Source organism: Dermacentor variabilis, chromosome 1 (genome assembly GCF_050947875.1).
Source record: "Dermacentor variabilis isolate Ectoservices chromosome 1, ASM5094787v1, whole genome shotgun sequence".
In the NCBI taxonomy this organism is placed as follows: domain Eukaryota; kingdom Metazoa; phylum Arthropoda; class Arachnida; order Ixodida; family Ixodidae; genus Dermacentor; species Dermacentor variabilis.
Window position 1 is genome coordinate 233,698,532 of NC_134568.1, and position 21,062 is coordinate 233,719,593.

Genomic DNA, 21,062 nt, shown 5'->3' on the forward strand with positions numbered 1-21,062 from the left:
ATCTGTCACCGCTCGGCTTGTCTTGCCGTAGCGGTGATAGATCGCGCCACTGTTCTTTTGCAGTGACATCGCGCGCTGCCTGTGCGCGACTGTAGGGCAGGCTTTCATTGATCGATATAGGGAAACACTCTCAAGGAGAGCGCCGATATGACGCCCGAACTTTGTTGCCGAGGTGAGATAATGCGTAGCGAAAGTCTGCAGCATCATTCACTTACCTCGAACGGCGGTTAGGAGCGGCTACTCGTTCGGCCTGAACCAGGCAGGCCTAGACAGGTCAGCTGCCGCCATGTCACAGTATGACGTAATATTCGTTGGAACCACGCAACGGAAGTCTGCGGTGGACCTCGACAAAAACCACGTGTGCGGCAATATACGGTGGCGTTACAGCTAAGATCACCATTGACGAACGCGTTTAGGGAACTGTTAGCGGGAACGCCAATGAATTACGTAGCACACTTTAAGGCCGGCTATCTCGAAAGTGGGGCTAGTCTTAACGATTTCGGCTAAGCAAACATGGCCTGTCTCCCAAATTCAGTCTCCCAAATTCAACCATATGCCCTAAAGTGGATCATTGAAAAGTAAATTAGTAAATGTCTTTACTAACCTAACACATTCCGATATCTCATGCAGATAATTTTCGCCTCTTTAATAAATGCACCTGAATAAACGCAACCTCACTATCTGTTACAGCCGTTTGAAAAACCTGTTAAAAGGTGGTACAAGCCATGGAAAGCGGAAGGGTAACAGTTGAGTCAAACGTATTCTACGCGATCAGAAATCTATATCTCTTTGTCGCCTTCGTAGAGCCACATCCTTCATTGCAAGGCACGGCCATCACAACATGAAACTTCGCTACTCACCTAAAGTTAGGAACTTTTTAGCATGTTTAAAGCATAGATGGTGAAACCATCGATATGCAGCCTTACTTTCTGTGTTACTGTTGTAGATTTCGGTAAAACTACGAACGATTCTTCTGGTGTGTACTTTTCTTTGCGATTGCTACAGATTTCACAGATAAATAGTTAACAATATTTGGTTTCCTAGTTCGGCATCGCTTTCTTTCAAAGCGCGAATAATCAAGCTACAATTTGATATATCACAGATACGTTGAGACCATAACATTCCTTCTACACAGCGTGAGAACGGCTCTTTGCGTGAGAGAAAAATGAGAGAGGAAACGCAGGGGATTTAGCCACTGCAAGAACCGGCTGGCTACCCTGCGCTCGGATACAGCGAGCTAGAACTCGGATGGGCCGTTATAGCTCTTTAGGCAAAGGTGGCCATGCCCTTACTTATGGGAGTTCTAGGCGTGGAGGAAAGAATAAGAAATGTTTGGAGGGGGGAGTCGTCACGTGATGACAACCTTGAAGCCTCGTCATAAATACAGAAAAGCTTACTAAGGAGGTTCCATGGGAAAAACACGTGTTGGCAAGCCGCGCGATGCCGACGCATGGAGATAATGACTTCAAAGGAGGCTGCCTTGAGAAGGCTGAGTGCCTGACGTTATTGCTCATTTCCAAGCATTTTTTTTCTTTCCTCCATGGTTCTAGGACTGGGAACACAATTGAATATATCTCTCCCACACCCCGGGTGCTATTCTGGATACTATTAAATTTCACCATATTGTCGACTTCGCCATCTTGCCAGCTCTGATTGGCCCACAAGGCTGCTGCGGCCTCTCTGGTTGGCTCAAAATGCCGCCGGGCGGAATTTGACAGTCCAGAGTAGCACCCTCCGTGGCTTTTATGTCTGCATTTTAAGCAAACGTACGGTTTCGGCGCAGTAGTTTCTCCCCGCCCTCCTCCCCATTGGTTGGAAGCGGAATACGACAGCCATTGTGCAGCGTTTATGGCAGCGGTGGGGTACACTGCGCCACAATGTTAACCGAAATTGCTTGCAGAGCACATGGAGAGCGCGCACACACACGTAAATACACGGACGCGTGCGCACACACACGAAAGAAGGAACAGTTCTGGGCGGAAGCACTCGTGGTTGAAATCCTGGCACAGGGCGTCGGAGCACACAGAGCCGGGAAGTATATCGAAGGAAGTCCATACGACGATACCAGACTTTGTGCCTACGAAGCGTCCTTTCTTCGTTTGTCAAGGTGGAGCACACGAGGAGCCGCAAAGGTGCTCTCTATGCGCGCTGCATCAAGCGCATCACATGGGAGTTGTGGCCGTCGTCGTGGTAGTGGTGGTCTGCGGCACGCTCGGCCGATGCCTCCTGCTTATGCTGCGGTCGTTCTTGTAGCGGCTGTACGAGCGGCTCACCAGGCTCTGTATCTGCGTAAACAGCAAAACGGAGCGTGTACTGGGTGCGCAGTCACTGGGTTCCAGTGGTCTCGTGTGCACTTACCTCGCCGTTGAGGTAGCAGAATATGAGGGAGACGAAGAATCCCTGCGTGGAAGGAAAGAACGGTGAAAAGACCATTTTGTTTCACTGTGCTCATCGAAAGGGAAAGGGAAAAGAAGTGCAGTTATGTGAAAGAGAAGCCGACGCTCGCACTTGTAAGGGTCATACACAGAAAACACTGTATACCCTTTTCACGGAGCAAAATGTTCTAGAGGAAAGAGGCGGTACTTTCGGCGGAGAGCCGCATGTTGTCACAGGGGAAAGCGCACGAATGTCGCGCCATTTACCGCTTCTGTACAACTGATACGGTCTGATTAATTGTCCGAAATGCAACTGGGTGATCGCTAACGCACTGTGCTCCATTTATGCTGCAACATATGGAACAGTAGAGGGAAGACGTGTCCAGAAGTTGGCTGTAAAAATAGTGACTGGCATATTAGGAATAGAATGAATCTGTGTGGCTAAGTTCACGGAGTGCTGCTGTAAACAGGCGCTGCCTGTGTTGCGGGCCCTTCGCCACGTATGCACGGCTTTCCTCGAGGATAAAAAAAATTACTCATCCGCCAATATTGTATTTCTAACCTCAAAAGATGGGACTGCAATCCCGGAACGTCGGCAAGAGAGTACTGCTCGTTATACAGAGCGACAAAGGCAGTAGTGCCGCTTCCTGGCATAGTAAGTTTCTCGCACGTTATTGCACACATCCACCCCAACTCACACTCAAACTTGCGCTTTCGCCAACCTGTGGGGAATAAGTGAATGGGCGTACTCTTGAATCAATGCGCCGAAGCATTGGTGACGGACTACACTGGCAGCACACGAATGTTAGAAGCTGAACGTTTTGCGACGGTCCACAGGAGTAAGCGACTCACTAGCGATAACACGTCTTTGCTGCAAGCTATTACAAGGTTCAGAACATCTACGTTCCAAGTCCTTATGAGCGGCAAGAATAAATCTATCGCATGTGAGCATGCACACCAGCGAGCAATTAGGCAGAAAATAAACAATCAGATAGCGACCCGCACCGAAGAAAGTTATTAGTCAGATAACACGAACATTCTTATGATCTGATTATATATATATATATATATATATATATATATATATATATATATATATATATATATATATATATATATATATATATATATATACAAGCAATTGGCAACTACGGCGCCGATTCTAGGAACGCTAGAGGAGAGATGCTGGTAGAATTCGCAGAAAGGAATAAGCTGCGAATAATGAACACTTTCTTCAGGAAGCGTAGCAACAGAAAGTGGACCTGGAAAAGCCCTAATGGTGAAACAAGAGATGAAAATTGATTTCATACTTTCTGCCGATCCCAGCACAGTGCAGGATGTAGAAGTGTTAGGTAGGGTAAAGTGCAGTGATCATAGGTTGGTGAGTGCTAGGATTCACCTCAATTTGAAGAGAGAAAAAAGTAAAATTGGTCAAGAAGAAACAGGCCAACTTAGAGTCAGTAAGGGTACAAGCAGACAAATTCAGGCTGGTACTTGCAAATAAATATGTAGCCTTAGAAGAGAGAGATGAAAATGACATAGAGGTAACGAATGAAACCGTAACTAGGCTAGCCCCAGAGGCAGCAATTGAAGTGGGAGGCAAGGCACCGAGGCAACCAGTTATTAGAGACCCTCGTTATGTAATAAACAAAAAGAAAGGGGGTTAAACGAGGGGCCCGTTTTTTATCAGTCATATCATAAGGAGCCAACAAACACTGACCCCAAGGACAACATAGGGGAAATTACTTGTGCGTAATAAATGAAATAAATTGAAATGAACGAAATAAACATTTCATTTATTACGCACAATAATTTCCCCTATGTTGTCCTCGGCGTCAGTGTTTGTTGGCTTTTTATTATATGACTAATAAAAAACGGGCCCCTCGGTTAACCCCCTTTCTTCTCGTTTATATATATATATATATATATATATATATATATATATATATATATACGAACTGACGCTTGCTATACAGTTCAGTGAGAAGTTTTCGTGATTGATGTGAGTTACAGCAATTTGTCAACAAATTGTCTGCGCTGCAGCGCTCTTCTACATATACCTGCAAGCCAACGATGCTCCATTCTGCGTAGAGCTTCTTGATGTAAGCGCTGCATGATGCTGGGCTCACAAACGTAGTCAACACGAAGTGGACACCGAAAACAGGGATCAGTATCACCACGGCGCGCAGAATCTTCCTGCAAACAGAACAGAGTTTGCTGTGGCGTTCACCAAGCTCGGTGCTTTATGAAACCGATCAGACGCACTCTGCAATACATTCTCATTCTAAGATCGCGAACGATATAATCTTACGTGTTAAAAATATCAACTTTCGAATCTACCGACGTGCTATCGTTCTCCCTCTCCTACGGCACGAGCAAAGCGTGCGATCATGCAGCTCTTATATGCTTACGCATACATGAGGTCTTCCTGCAAGCCTTTTAATAACCGTTATTTCTGTGACCAGCGTGCATCTCTTTCAGGTCACTGAAAAGAAACAGAGCATCAAATAGGGGGCTATACGTACTTTACCTAAAGTTTTCGCTGTCGTTGACGTTCCGCTGTCGGAGCTTGGTTACCAGGATGTAGATGACGTGGATCATGAAAAAAATATTAATCTGCGAGATAAAAAGACAAGAACGAGATGCGAAAAGAAACGGTTGTCCTGCGGGACTGGATATGTTCATAGAGTCGCACACCTCTACAATGAAATGTCCTGTACGACGAAAGAATTCTTTACGTTTTGGCCGAATTGGGATCTTCCGTTCGTATTGTGAACGCCTCTACAGCGAAAGGGCTTAGGCGTCTTTAACGGCCTATTTGTTGCTTTACAAGGAACGCACGTAACGGCGGCGCCGCAAGCGCCACTGTGCGCATGTATAGGGGGCGCCGGTACGACACCGCAAGACACACCCTGGAAAGGTACGGACTCCGCAGCACCTGTGCAGCTTTCATCTCTGACAAAAAATAAAATAAAATAATCTTAAATAATAAAACGGCGAACACTGACGAACGGCAATAGCACGAACTTCGCCGCAGTCGCACACTCCGTCTGACGAAGTCTAGCGAAGTTGAATCTGTGCTAAATAAAAGGTTTCTTTTGTCGAGCGTGCTTAGCCTGCTCTGTTGCGAGTGGTGCGGTGTGCGATCTTTACAACGAAGTGGCGTATATAACGAAGCAATTTGGAGGCACCATGCGCTTCTTTATAAAGAAATTTGACGGTAAATGCATTTGAGTCCAGCCGCTAAGTCGTGCTCGCTACGTCAACTCGCAAATACCGACAGGTCATGTCCGCTTTACTGCAAGAAAAAAAAAAGAAAAAAAAAAGAAGCCTATAGGTGTGCGAGTTAGGAATAAAAATGGGACCTTTAGGTCTCACTGTCATCTCTGAATTGGTCAGTTGCTGTAGTCTCGCTTTACCGAGAAGACGCAAAGAGAAACATTTAATTGTCAGCAGATTGAGACCATCAACACTTCTACGCACCTAATACCACCTTGCACATAGCCAGATATGTCCTGTGTTTTATGATGCCGAATAGTCAAATAGTCAAACATGAGATGGGGAAACACATTGTACAGTAGTGACATATATGAGTGAATACAAGTGCCGACACGTTGGCGGCCTAGCGAGGAGGTTGCTCAACGTAATGAGGCAGCAAAGCAGACCCTTTTTCGCCTCACAATCAACCTCGACCAGATGGAGACCTCCGGACATCAGCATCGCATGTATTCGCACTCATGCTACTCTGGGCCCCTATTCACAAAGCTTTATGTTCGTATTTGATACATTTATACAATAGACCACTGTCGGAGGACCTCTTGCTAGGCGCATGGCCACAGAGTTGGCAGACGATAGAGACAATGCGTGCTCTTTCACGTTTCTTAGGCGACACGGGCCTGGACTCACGCTTGTGATAACAGTTACGCAATGTGTCCCTCACCTCGTTCCTCCCATTATCATCCCCCATTGTGACCCTTTTTCTTCCCCTCTTCCCCTTCCCTTACGTAAGTAGCAGGCCAGATGCTGCATTTTCCGGCCGGCCTCTCTACATTTTCCAATCATTAAACTACTTCTTCTTGCCATTAGCCGGCGCCGCCTTCGCAAATAATATGTGCCACATCACGGTTCGTTGGAATTTGTTCTTATGAGCAATTCTAGCGTGAAAGCAATTTGCGAATACAGGCCCTGGTCTCTACGGGCAGTTTATTCTGTTCGCTAAAGAAGCTTTACCCAAGCCCCTCCCTCCGCATCTTACCCCATCGTAGCAAATGTTTCGCTGAGTCGGTGGAGACTGCAAACAAAAATGACCACGCCGAGAGACGATTCCCTCAATCGCTATAGAGCTGTATGTTCCTATTCGCCAAGTGACCTGAGAATGGGCTCAGCGAGCAGGCCTATGGCTCTTACGTTTACCATTTCTAGTACGCGTATTTGCCCCATTTCTGACTGCCTGTACGCTCCGGCGCGTCCCCTGATGGAGCGCGTAAATTGTGTTCATCGCTTTCGTGCTCGGTGTGGTGCGCTGTGCGAACACCTGTAATACCACTTAATAGCTGTTTGAGTGGTTACTATGTATGCTGCACTATGTGTGTATGGTTACTGTATGCGAAAACTCTTGTCAGCGTTCAGATTCAGCCATGATCCCGGTGTCACGTATTCGCAAGTCCACCAGCGAAGCGTGCTCATTCCTTTACGGTGGGTATGCTACACTTGCTGAGCCCTTCGTGCACCCATCTGTCCGAACGCGGTGCTTCCTTTTCGCTTTTTCGCTTGTCATGTGTACCGCCGTCCTCGACTGCCATACAAGAAATGTTTAAGCTGCAAGTAGAAGCACTCCATGCTCTCTAACATACGAGATACTGTGTGGCCGCGCACGACCGAACCTGCGCAGACTAAAGGGCGGCAGACGGAGCACAGGCGCTACAAGCTCCGTCGTTGCCGCTGATTTCCATTGGATAGAAAACAACCACCCAACTCAGCCGAAACTTGGCGTAAGAGGCCTGGAAAAGAAGTAGAGGCGATCCGCGTAAAGGTGGTCAAGCACGCGCATAAATTTTATTTTTCGTGACTGGAGATGGCAGAGGCAGCTTCGATGCGGCCTTAACTATGCTCATCTTAAGTGGTTCACTACACATTAGCTACAGCTTATTTGATAACTTCGCTTGCTAAAAGAAATAAAAATCCCCAAACTAAATTAAATTAGAGGTTTTTACGTGCCAAAACCACTTTCTGATTATGAGGCACGCCGTAGTGGAGGTCTCCGGAAATTTCGACCACCTGGGGTTCTTTAACCTGCAACTAAATCTAAAAAAAAAAAAAAAAAAAAATCCGCAAACTCCAGTGACTCTGATTTATTTAACTAAGTTACTGCAGATACCAGTTATGAGGCTCGAAACGTTTTAGAGACTCCCAACGTGATCTTGAAAGTAACACGCGTGGTACTCCTTGAATATAGCTGAGAGCTCCAGTGCTTCTCGAATAGGTCAAATAAACCTTGGAGAACGCTATCAGGCTCCCAAGTGATCTAATGAAGCACCTTCCTGACTAACACAGCGCGGAAACGACAACAACAAGGAAATGCCTCGACATTGCTTTAAAAGATCAGACCTGACCTTACCTTGTGTGTTTGTTTGTGATGTCCATGTATTGTATGCACACGCGTCCATGAAGGGTATATTTTATACTCGTATTTCGATGCTTTTGTTTCTAGCACAGCACGATAATTCCGAGTGCACTGTGCGCATTTTTTTTTTCGCCCCGTGCTCCGAGTTTGACACAGTTTGATTGACACAGAGTGACACAGCTTGATTGTGCGCATAAATATTCGATTGCTTCCTGTAATGTCCCGAATTTGGGAGTCCAGCGCCCGGTCCCGTCAATTTTTTCATTGTTGGTCTCTGTTTTATTGCGCTTTGTCCTTCAAGAAGTTACACAATCTCGTCCAACTGTTAGTTCGGATTAAGAAGCACGCTACTTGCATGCAGACTAAACTCTCTACTATAAACGTTGGTCCTTCTGGACATTCTTCGTAGGTGGGAGCACGATCTAACGATGCAAGTGCTACCAAGCGGCTCGCTTGCGTAAATCGGCGTAGTGGTTGGAACGCTCGGGTTGGTACATAGAGTTTTCTAGAATAGTTACTAGAGGAAGCTCTGGTGCTGCGATCGTTCAGCTACAGTGGGAATGATGGTTAATACATAGATTTGTCTGATCCTCGTGTTTGTGGCTTCGTTCATTACGTTTTATCCGCCCTGATTGGCCTAAACTTCAATGCGATCAAAGCAAACTTTTTTTTTTTTAAATCAGAAAGCAATGAGACTCTTCGAATACGCCTAATCGCTGCTAATTTCAGTGGTTCCGCTTGTCCATGCGCCAGTGGCGTAATGGTTTCAATAACCGGGTTGCTGTGCTAGAGATCCTGTCTTCGAATCCTGCCGTAGGACAATTTTAGTAATGTTTATTTTATCATTTATAACGCATAACTTCCTCGAAAATAACCAATTTGCGAAGCCACGAAGCCGTTTAAAGCCAGAAGCACGAGGTTTAGGCAAATCCATGTATACTGACCATCATTCCCATGCTGACTGAACCGCCCTGCATGCAGCTCCCGTAAACACTAGCGCTGCAGTTCCCTCTAGTCATTGTGTGAAACTGTATGGCTTGAAGATCTCTGCTCTCTTTAGGTTACGTCGCGCCGTGGCTGAACCAAAGTGCGACGAATGGACGAACTCGACCAGCCGGTTTCCTAGCTTGTGACTATACTGTTCGCAGTAAAACATTGAAGTATCAAACGAATGCGGTTGACACAAGCAGGGCAAGCTCGTTCGGAGGGTATTGCTCGCATGCAACTTACAGCAAGGCAAGTCAGTATGGGGCCAGTGAACGCGTAGTCGTAGACCACGATGTTCCGCCAGCACCTGTGGACGCACGGCAGAATGTTGGTTGTCAGCAAGAGTAACTGCAAGAGCAACTAGCAGAGAACCTTGCAGTACTCCACATGTAATTTCAGCATATTCTGACGAACGGCCATTGAGCACCACTGGCTGTTCTCTTAAGGTTAGCTATGCTGCTATACATGCAATTACATTCCCGTTGAGTTTATATCTGTGTAGTTTCGATACCAGAATACTATGAGATACTGCGTCGAACTCTTCTTGAAAATCCAGGAATATGTAGTCGATAACTAATAGTCCATCTATGACTAATTATGTACGGTTAATTAGCTACCTAAGACTTTATCTTGTGGTTCAATTAATTGCGAACTTCCTTCACAGAATCTAGTGGATTCAGCACATTACAACAGTATGTGTTGCTTTTTTAAGAATATGGTTGCTTTTAGTGTGCCGATGGTGTATAACTGAAATTATGAATTACTGTATTTTCTGAAATCTAAGCACAGTTTTTCAAGAAAATCACGATCGATGTGAGGGCGAGTGCACAGTTTCGAGACGTTAACACCTTACAGGTATAGCGTTGAGCGTTTTCGGTTTTGACCCTGGGAGGGGGGGGGGGGGACAAATATGCAAAGAGCACGCCGATAGTTTTCTTTTCTTCGGGAATTCGGTTTTCACCGAAAAGGGTCAGCGGAAGCAAGCTTACCAAATAGCTGCTAGACGGCGGTAAGCGCACAGCTGCGAGGCAACATCCGCTCTGATGCAAACAACCCGAATATATAAATTCCAGGGTCAACCTGGCCGCACCAGCAATCCTTACTCCTTTTTTTCTCTCTCCTTATTTGCTTCCGTTTTGCCTGTCACTGCAACGAAAACGAGAGGCTGGTGGGTGGATGAAGTGCGGTGGATAAACTGGGCAAGTTCACTGATGCCCACGCGGGGTCCTATCTACCAAGTCTATTGTGTGTGTGCGTGTGCGTGTGTGCGTGTGTGCATTATTCAGTGGAGCTTTATGACCACGTAAGGTTACAAGATAAGTATCGTTCTATTTGTGCCCGAATATCAAATGCACTCACTTTTAATTTCTGCACAGTCACATCGCCGTGTGAAGTTGTGGCCTTACGAGAGACTGCTTCTCAAAAACTTTGTTACCCCGTGTATTGGATGTAACTGCAATGATTACTGGTTAAATCTGCAGTCGTACAGCACGTTTCAGCGTCAACAAAGTTATTGAACCAAACACTCACTGAAAAAAAAGAAGAAAAAAAAACGGTAAGCTTGCCGCGAAAGATTATCAACCACCGAAAAAGGCCAGTGAAAGTTTACACAGAAGAATATATTCACCGAAAAAATGCGCCAAATTTTGCGAAAATAGAAATTGAGAACGCTGAAACCTACTAAAATATTTCCAGCACGAGAGGTCTCTATATTCAATAATTATTGTGATGTTATGCAAAAACTGAAAAACTAAACAAATCATGTTTATTTCGATCAAACGCAGGAAATATGGTTATCGGTGAAAGGTGGCAATACACTCCGACGTAACGCGCGCGCTCGTCATGGCGACGTTACGTTGGCGAAAACACGACCCCCTACAGTCCGGCGGCATCTGGCGCCGACGCGGCCGGCGGCATTCAGCGCGCTCGGACGTCGTCCGGCGCCGAATGCAACCGACTGCATTTCGCGCCGACCGCGCCGAGCAAGTTAGCGCCCTCTCTCGTCGAGGTAGAGACTCGCTACTCAGGAGGCTGAGCCAGAACGAGATGGCCTCTTCGCAAGAAAGCGTGCCCGACCCATGCGGCTCCGAAATCTAAAGGTTTCTGGAGGCCGTCCAGCAACATCCTTGTGTCTACGACACCAAAAGAATGGACTACTGGGATGCGGAGCGGGAAAACAACGCGTGGGAGCAGATACGCATGTACTCCGGCCTCTCAACACGAGCGTCAATGCTACTACGCACGTGTGTGTATACGTCTCCGGACATGCTATGCACTCAGCGCCTGTTTGTTTGTCTTGTTTTACCTGTTTCAGTCGAAGAGTGCCTGAAACTATGGAAGCGGCTGAGGGACCGCTATACTCTTGAACTGAAAGCTATTGAAGCGACGAAAAGGAGTCGCAGCGGCTACGTGTCTGTGTTATGTTGCGGAATGTGTCTGCGTCCGTGCCATCGCCGAGCAACAGTCCGGTCCGCGGTGGCAATCGCTACCGACAGAGAAAGCGCGCGAAAAGATTTGTTTCGATGTTCCACGACAGGCGGCACGGAGCGGCGCGGTGTTCTGCGCATGCGCTACTCCAGCTGCGGCAGGTGCGCGGCGTTGTACTGCAGGGGGACGGATTTACGCCTGACGCGGCGTAGCCGACCTGGCGTGACGTAGCGCAACCACCGCGCGCGCGCGCGCGCCGGGTCACGTCGAAGTGTATTGGAGCCTTAAATGACTACTGGCCATCAACGTATTTCTTTGTTTGCCAACGGGCGCTTTCAATCGACATATTAGTACTCCGTGCTGACGTTCGAGTTTTGATTCCGCTGCTCGCGGTATTGGATAACGAACTGTAAATGATTTCACAATAAGCTCCTTGTCATGTAGCGTTGATTCTTTCCGGCACAGCAGCTTGCTTCTATGAAAAAAGTGGATATCATAAAAAATACAGTAGAAGTTTATGATTGGAACGAAGGTGTTGAACGCATGTAATCGCCATGCTGGAATGGTTCCCTAAAGTCCTAGTTAAACACTGTAACACAAAAATTGTTCGTAAGCATATAATCGTTGCAGAATGTGGCCCGCCAATGACAAACATTCCTTAAGAACGAAAGTTACGGCCGTCGATAAGTGGGAAGAAACAAGATTAAAGAAATACCGCACATTGATTACAAAAAAAAAAAAAAGTCATTGCCCCAACCCTCCCACACGCGCGCACGCACACGCGCACTAAACAAAAAGGAAAAAAAAAAACAGAAGAAGAGGCATACGGAACGGTGGCTACATTCAAAGAGCTAAATGATTTTGCCATGACATCGAATAGAATGTCGACAGCCATCCTTCGAAAGAAAACTCTTGCTTACATTCGCGTACAAAATTTTTAATTTCGCGCGCTGACAATAAGGGCGGCAAGATTGAGGAGCAGGAGGGAGCAGGGGATGCTTAGATTGCTTATAAATTAAGTTGAACACTGCTATACTATGTCCCAAATAATTTGCAATTTCCGACATAGTGTTGGCGAAGAAGCACTCTAGACGACAGATCACAGAAGTGTCTCTACTAATCCCTTTTCAAACTGCCCGTTTGTCCTGTGAGCTGTGTTCTTTGTCCCCACACCTGAAGATATTAAACGTTCGGGCATATGATGCGTGCCCGCGGCGTGCTCTTTGCTGCTGAACAAGCGGGGCACCGCCTTTTCGGGCCAGTGGCAGCTACGACTGAGCTATTTTTTTTTTTTTTTGAAGCGCGGAGGGATGCCGAGCATACGCGTTACGTTTTCTTTTTTTTTTTTTGGGGGGGGGAGAAGCCTCCTCCCCCCCCTTTCTGGACTTGTCACCCACTTTAATACCGTCACCAGTTTTCCTTATTTAGTCGGACACGAGGAGTCGGCTCACCTGTCGTCAGACTGCGTGGCACGAAGTATGCTGTAAATAATGACAAGAAGAGCTGGCAGGCCTGCGTAGAAGACAAGAACGACTTAGCGCGCATGCAGCGCTGAGCGCTTTATAGTACGAGACAAATCGCGCCGAACGCACGATGACCGCATCGTAGAAACAATTCAGCGCGATGTGAAGGCACTCAAGAAGAGTGGCCGCGAGTCCCCTAGTCTTAGAAAGATTACCCTTCTAGTTAAAATTGCGCATTACTGTTCGGTAACTTCGGAAGACAAGTTACAACGCAGCGGCTCTGGTTTCACAGGAAGATGGGGAGACTTGAAGAGTGGCCGAATGAGGGATATGCACATCAGGCCGGAGCCAACGTCTCCACAAGGGACCCTGCGTTCGTCAGACGAACACAAGCCCGTTGTCGAAACGTTGGCTCGAGCGCACACTGCGCACTCATCGCCAAGTCAAACACAATAGGCTTCTAGCATCAACGCATCGATCACGCCAAGCAGCATGCACTCACATGGAAGTGTATACGGGGCAGTCAAGCGGCATAAATTCGAGTTGTGGTGGTGGGACGAGACCACCAGAGATGCCCGTAGGCTGACCTCCGAAGAAGCGGAGCCGAAAGAGAACGACAGCGCTTTGCAGCAAACAACGTCAAGCATCAGCGTCAGGAAACAACGTCCGCGGACGCGGCTCGAAAGCTTCGCGTTTTCGCGGTTCCGACACAGGCGTCTCACCTGCGCAGCTTTTATTTATTTGCGACTGGCAAGCCCGCCAGTCGCAAATAAATATAAATTTGACCTAGCGTGACTTCCTCGTCCACTGAGCTGTTGTTAGAAGAAAGCCCGTTTTGCGCAAGTGGCAGTTATGTTTTTGCGTATTAGGTTTGTAGCGTATAGACGTCCCGATTTTGTCCATATAATGCGAAAAGATTATTTCACGCGTTCATTAAACATTACAAAGTGGACTGCGTATGCATGTGCCGGATATCACACGTTTGCCGATGGTGGCGCACGGCCCCAGACCGCTGCTACAAAACTGACGCTCAGCGGGAGCTAGAGTTACTGTATATGCTACCTCTGGCAGGATGTACAGTGACTCTAACGGGAGCGGCACTGCAGCGCCCCCTGCGAGGCGTGTGGCAGCACTCCACGACGCCGTGCCTGCATGCACCCGGCGGCATGGTGGCCCGCTTACCCCAGCCGAAGGTGTAGCAAAATTTGAGATTCATCTGTTTGGAGAAGGCCTGGGCCACGAGTCGGTGTAGGTAGTAGCCTTCGCAGAGCATCCAGGTGTACTGGCTCACCATGAAGTAGCGGTTGAGCACCGACAGCAGCTTGCACCACCACTGCGTCGGAGCGCCGAGCGTCGAGTCAGCACGAAAATCGCGTATATAATTGATGACGCGCAGCCTCTGGCGCCGTGGCAACATGCGCGTGCGCGCGCTACATTTCGAGATAATGTGGCACTGTAGTGGGAGTAACGCGAGGCTTCGTCTGGCGCACGGAAGTGAGCAGAGGACACTGACCATTCGCATGCACGATTGCTCTCCTGATGCATGATGCTCTCCTATAGCCACAATTCGAATTCCCTATTATACTAAGACATAGACGCATAGGCAAAAAAAAAAAAAAAAAAGAAGGGAGGGGGGCGTTATGCCTCGAACTTGTAGCGTTTGATAGCCATAAAAATTCACGGAGAAAGAAAATGGAATTAGTGCGGTACGGTGCATTGTGTATCGGCGCAGTTCAGGATACACTAAATGGGAACGGTAGGTCAGTTTAAACTGGTAGACAAATTTTTTTCTTAAATCTAATGCTGTGCAAAAAATAATAATAAAGAACGAGAGTATTACTAGCGTAGAAAATAAACACAGAATTTCACTTTTCGAATTTCGCGCCCAAACGGCGGCGCCAGTGTCGTCAGCGTGATGCCATGGAACAAGTATTCTAGAAAGAAGTGGTCCGCTCAAACAGGTTTGATAGCTTTTCACCTAGCTGATAAAGCGAGAAAACGAGCACTGAAAGGGGAATTGCAGGAACGGGGGACCTGCAGTGAGGCCTTCTCCACCCCCCGTCCCCCTCAAGCTTAGTTCCGCGCATGGTGTGCTTTGAACTCGCAAAAGTTGCGCGTTACAGGCTGAAGTGCTATCTGAGTGCCTTCTGAAAAAGGACCCGAAAGTGAATCAAAGCAAAATTAATCGCTTTTCTTTTATATATATTTTTGCAAGTTCAGTCGCTAGACTCTGCTGACACATGACTCTTATTTATTATTATTATTATTATTATTATTATTATTATTATTATTATTATTATTATTATTCCGCCCTTCCAGCTCCAGCTGCGCACCGGCAAAGTAACGCGATTTCTGGACAAACTGAGGACCTCACTGATAACACTGCACAACAGTTAAGCAGACAAATTTTGTAATATGATGGATTGGGACAGGGGGAGGGCAATCGAGCAAGTCATGCAAATTCACCAACCCCGTATCTTTCTTTTATCTTTATGCGGCATTTCCATGAGAAGATTGTACTCATCGCCTCTGTGCTTATTCTGCTTTCTTATTTTTGTTAATAGCGGATCGCAGTGGCTTGCGCGAGGATCGTACATCCTACATTACACGCGCACGTTTAATCAAATGCAGAACGAAGACTCGCTTTCAGCTTCTTGAGGCAAAAATAGAGCCAGAATTTCGCGGACATACGCACCGTGTTCGAGTGAGTAAGGTTCTTGGTGTACTTGGTCGGCTTGACGTCATCCAGCGTGAAGACCGAGTGGTCGATGATATACATCACTCCACACATCATAACCGCAAGGCAGAGATGCTTGTGGATCATAATGCGAGGTACCTGTAATGATCTGAAAGGTCGTTCGCTTTTTTAGAGGAATGGCATTGGATAGAGAGAAACATATCGACAGATATCGCGGGTGCTTCTCAACTGTTAAGCGCCGAAGGAAATTTCTTGGTTACCTTTGAGCCGTGTTCTATAGCATAATCGTTAGCACCAAGTACTAGCAGGTTGAACGTTCGAACGTTCATAGAAAGAAAGCTCGTATATACAAAAAAAAAAAAAAATGCTCTTACGCTAGAATTACTCGTTAGAGCAAATTCTAGCCAATACTGATGCTGGATATTTTAGCGAAAGGGGCCGTTCAATGACAAACAACACTTACTAACGAAAATATTTATTCGGCCCCAGGGCGGGCTAAATTCACAAAGTTGTTCGTTTTTAAGTGCGCCTTGCCATTAGCTGCAGGTCGCCTTCGCCAATGATATGTCCGAGTCTGCTATTACGAATAGCTCTAGTGGAATAACTTTTTTTTTTGTGTGTGTGTGTGAATACGCGCCGAGAAAAATTGTGTGACTGTTTGATTTCACAACCAGTGCGTAGGCTGAACGCGGAAACCACATGCGCTTGACGGACATTTGCAGCGCAGGAAGTTGGTGCGCGACTAGGAGGAATCCATAAATAGTCATTTAAAAATGAAAGAAAGCTAAATGACGTTTCTTAGAATCATGCACACCCGCATAACCTCTAAGATGTACCGCGGGCGCAACAGGCTCATCTTTTTAATTTCGCAAGTGCGCTTCTCCACGTTGCACTCGATGTGGGCTTTGGACGTTGTTCAGACGAAGCACGAATGGCGAGTGCCAGCACTCGGCTGCTGCGTGCAATTTCACCGCGGGAGTCACGCCTTCAATCACATAAAGCTCACTACAGTTGAGCGCGTAGCACGCGCCTCAAGAAATTGGCTCTAGGTTAGCAGAGTGCCTAACGGGGAAACCGGCTTATCCATTATTATTCATGAGGAATATCAGGAAAACTAGTATAAGGGTTACTGCTTCCTTCACTGTCAACATCAACTGCAACGCTTAAACAAAACACTCACGCTTGATTGCGTTGAGGTTAACAGAGATTTAGATTACAAAGTGGAGACTGGAAGACTGGGGTTTATCTTATTCTTCTCGCGCGAACGCGGCCACATTTCGTTAGTAGTTTGACAGTTTATGCAGGTGCCCGAAATGTCAAGGCAGTCACGCACCTCCCAACTGTCGGCGGTGAAGCGAGCAGGGTCACTTTACATGCGGGAGGCTTATCACGGCGCAGTGGTCGAGCTGGCGTTTACGAGGACGCCCTTTATCGTCGATCGGGGCCGCGGCGTCGGCCAGAGATAAAAACGCTCCGTGCAGTACGGGCCACACTCCAGTGAATACTCGCTCGAGCCGATGTGGGGAGGCGAGGCAGCCCCCCGACGTCTTTCAAGACGCCGGGCCTGCGTTCCGCGCGGCTTATCTCCCTCGACAAGTTGCGAGGCTCGACTTGTTTGCGCTCGAGGGCATTAAAAATCAATTTCTGACAACCAGCGACGCGATACGACGGCCTCTTGACAGGCAGTGTCAAGGTTAAGCGGAGCGGCTCGAAGCAGGCCAATAGGGCGCCGACGTTGTGTACCGTCGTCACTGAGCAGCAAAATACGCCGCACCACCGCCTGCAGTTATTTCAGCCAACGACACGTCGACATCTCGTGAACCGAGATAGCTGGAGGCTTTGACCTCCAGAAGTAGTCGATGTGTGAGCATGCGCGTCTAGCGGGCGGCTCATTTGGCGAAACGTTTTAGCACCGCTGTCCTTCTTTAGAGGATGTGCCATGCAATGCCATCGAGCAAATTCGGTGTCACGTCTGTGACGCTTGTAGAGGAGTGGCCCGTATAATTTTATGAAACAAGCATCTGGCCCTGTATGCCATGTAGGTTAACAATATCAATACATTTTAAATTAAATGTTAGTCTTAAGAACTACCAGCTAACGGACCGTATAGTTTTCAAACGCCGTCGAAGAATGGGGAAGTCGGCAAACCGAAAGACCGTGCATGTGAGTCACCGCAGGATCTGCGCACATTTCTAACAAGCTAACCCCGGTTGAGAACTCTGCAACAGTTTAGGAAACGGCTCAAGCACGACGGCCCGAGCTAATTTGCATGCGTAAGGTGGACTCACTTGTACCAGTTGAAGATGAACAATGCCGGTATCAGTGACAACACCGACAGCGTGAAAAGACCGATGGAGTAGTGGTACACGCCGACGTACTCCTGCAATCAGACGATGAGGCAGCTGGCGTGCGCGGTCATTTTAACGGATTTTCTGTACACATGCAAAGTTAATTAGGATTTAACGGCACATCTCGAGCAACTATACAACAGAACAACGCTAGTGCACTACTTCAGCTTCTCTTTTTCCTGTTATCCTTGCCAATGGGAACTGGAGAAGATAACCTATGCCAGGCATTTCAAATGGCATTATTGAAAAAGCGGACATCACTTTGACGACAAACCACTACTTGCGATTAGCTCAATAACAAAATACCACCACAGTAGTTAGTTTAGTTCATTACTGTAGCACCCGTATTGCAATTACACCAATGATGCCGAGGAGTACTCAAGCCATGTCTATTCAATAGGAATACCGTCTAGCACCAGTTTCCATATATTATTTCCATTAAATCTGCAACGAAATACGTTGGCGTGACACTGAGTCTTATCCCACGGTGGTTAGGAAAGTGTCTCGGCAAAGTAATAACGTGGTACACGAATGCACACCCTATCGAGAAAAAAAAAGAAAAAAAAGAAAATGTGAAGGCCAGTCGGCCGTTGTCAGCATCAGCTCTCTGACCTTCACTTGTCCGCCATAAGTGTATTTTGCCGCACACATCGTGGGCGAATATCTCCAAACTGGTGCTAAGCGTCAAGATCGCATTTAAGCAGACTTAATTAAGTTCATTACAGCTAGAATTCGATTCCGCAGTTGCAGCAGATCATTCAAAAAGTATTTTTTTTAATCTGATGAATTCAATGGCTCATTGTGACCTGCTGGATAATTAATGTCTACCTCTGAGAAATATTGCCTAGGTACGCTATCTTCCACGAGAGAATTTTAGGTTAAACCTTTAGAGCTTGGAAAAAGTACAGTGTATACTTGAGCAAAAGACATGCTTGGAGCTACCGCGCCGACGTTGGCCGACGCCTGATTCCAGCATCGAAGATATTTATTGTCGCGCTTGCATGACGGCACCACTGAACGCTTTGGTCAGACTTGAGGCGAAAAGGGGCGTCGTCAAACACAAGCAAAATCTTGATTCGCGCTATTTGCTCTTCCGTTCGTTCGTGTCGAATGGCGTCTGCAAGCGGTGCAAGAAGAGCAGGTGTGCCGGATACGTCACGGTGAGTACTCGCACCCTAAGAGTTATCATTCGTAAGAGTTGTTCTACTTTGTAATTCCCTGTTTGCGTTTCATTTGCCCATGATGATACTTATGACTGCTTCGTGGCCGCGCGTTTAAAGACTCCGGGTGCTATTTCTCCAGACCCAGTTTATCGTAAGAGCGAAGAACAGCATTGAGCTGGTTCTTATATATAGGGCGTTTCACATCAATCGAAGGAGTAAAAGGTAAAGCGATAGCATGTCTTTGTTGTAGCATATCGATAAGGTATCGTTCTTTTTAGATGATTCTCTTGATTGATTTTTTTTCTTCCACAGCTTCAGCTGCTTCTGCCGGACAGCCCGTGACGTCACTGCACATTTGAAGAGTGCGCCGCGCCGAGGCATTTTTTCGGGATGACGGGACTGAAGTGTAGCGCGTGGCATGCAAAGTAGGCGGATGTGAAGATCCACGCGCCATCGCCGCTTTTAACCGGCATTCAGGGGATTCGGGCTGATAGTGCTCGGGCTAATTGCAACGACAAAGGCTGGCCAGAATAAACAGAAGCGTGCGCAGCGAAATCAGCGTATAACTGTGAACATGGAAGTGGAACAGGAAGTTCAATAAGACGATTAAACGCGATGATACGCAAAATGATGCGCAAACAGGAAGAAACAGGAAGCGCGGGCAGAAGAGATGTGAACACTTCGTATTGCCTACGCGAACGAGGAAGAAAACAACCGGACAAATAAAAACGAATTGAAACGAACGCAAAAACTAGGCAGCTGTCACTAGAAATTTCGGATAATAATAATATTTGGGGTTTTACGTGCCAAAACCACTTTCTGATTATGAGGCACGCCGTAGTGGAGGACTCCGGAAATTTTGACCACCTGGGGTTCTTTAACGTGCACCTAAATCTAAGCACACGGGTGTTTTCGCATTTCGCCCCCATCAAATTTCGGATAGTTCACACACGTTACTCACTTGCTTGCACAGCAAGTTCAACAACTCATGCGTATCTCCATCGACAGCTGTGTGATGCGTTTGCAAGTTGGCGTTCGTTATAGTAACTGTGGCGTTTGGAGGAGCTTGAAGGGGTGAGGAAAAATGACGCTGCTATACGTGTATAATATGTTGAAGGGCTTGGACAGCTGCGGATATCCACGGATAGCTGCCACAAAAAGGGGATGTTCCTCGTCAAGAAGTATTGGCTAATGCACTTCCTGCGGTTCGTGTCTTTGCACTCGGTCTTGATGATCCATCTGGCCTGCGTGCACGTTCTAGTCGGTAAAAGTATGTGTATCAACCGAAGCACAGACATCACGCGTTGACTTGAAATTATTTACAAGCAAAAACGTAAACACCACGATGGTGATACGTGTCACCAAACAGACATGCGTTGGGTGCACAACCGAAGCACGCAATACTTAACCAAGAGCGGGGTGTCATAACGAATTTCTGTGCGACAAAATACGCAGCTGAAACAAACAAACAAACAAGATAGAGAGAGAAAGGGAGAGAGAGGAATATAAGGAAGGCAGGGATGTTAACACGTTAAGAGTGTTGTTGGCTACCCTACGCTGGGGGATGGGAGAAGGGGAAGAGAGAGAGAGAGACGCGCACAGACAGTCATTGAGTCAAAGCCGCTCGTGCAAACCAGACGTTCTCAGAAAGCACATAAGTTCCTTCACTGCCTTCTGAGCCGATGATCGGTGGGGACGGTGCTCTAGTACTGTCTGTTCACTCAGAGGACGATCATCTGGTTTCCTCAATCCGTTGGACAAAGATTCTCTTAGTGCTTGAAATTGAGGGCAGTGGCACAATAAGTGGTCAATGTTCTCCTCGCATCCGCAAACATCACATGCAGGATTATCAGCTATTCGAATTAATGCTGAGTAAGCTTTCGTGAAGGCAACCCTCACCCACAACCGACACAGAAGAGATGCATCGCGTCGGTGTAGTCCGGCCGGATGTCTGAGTTGCAGTGAAGGGTTTAGTCTG

The 21,062-nt window shown here is 47.1% G+C and overlaps 1 protein-coding gene across 3 annotated transcripts in view; it reads right to left on the bottom strand.

The window, feature by feature from the left end:
• Positions 1–1,831: 1,831 nt before the first annotated feature.
• LOC142559464 (calcitonin gene-related peptide type 1 receptor-like) overlaps positions 1,832–21,062 on the bottom strand; it is a 59,358-nt gene continuing 40,127 nt past the window's right edge. For 2 of the 3 annotated variants that reach the window (XM_075671068.1, XM_075671064.1), the window contains exons 7-15: positions 17,862–17,953; positions 15,571–15,721; positions 14,058–14,208; positions 12,864–12,924; positions 9,229–9,292; positions 4,906–4,991; positions 4,436–4,571; positions 2,359–2,400; positions 1,832–2,285 (exon numbers count right to left, since the gene is read on the bottom strand). In XM_075671068.1, coding sequence (XP_075527183.1) covers positions 2,163–2,285; positions 2,359–2,400; positions 4,436–4,571; positions 4,906–4,991; positions 9,229–9,292; positions 12,864–12,924; positions 14,058–14,208; positions 15,571–15,721; positions 17,862–17,953 — 906 coding nt within the window. In that variant the 3' untranslated portion in view covers positions 1,832–2,162. Of the gene's footprint in view, positions 2,286–2,358; positions 2,401–4,435; positions 4,572–4,900; positions 4,992–9,228; positions 9,293–12,863; positions 12,925–14,057; positions 14,209–15,570; positions 15,722–17,861; positions 17,954–21,062 lie in introns of those variants that run through there. The other variant, XM_075671072.1, reaches the window with a different exon arrangement.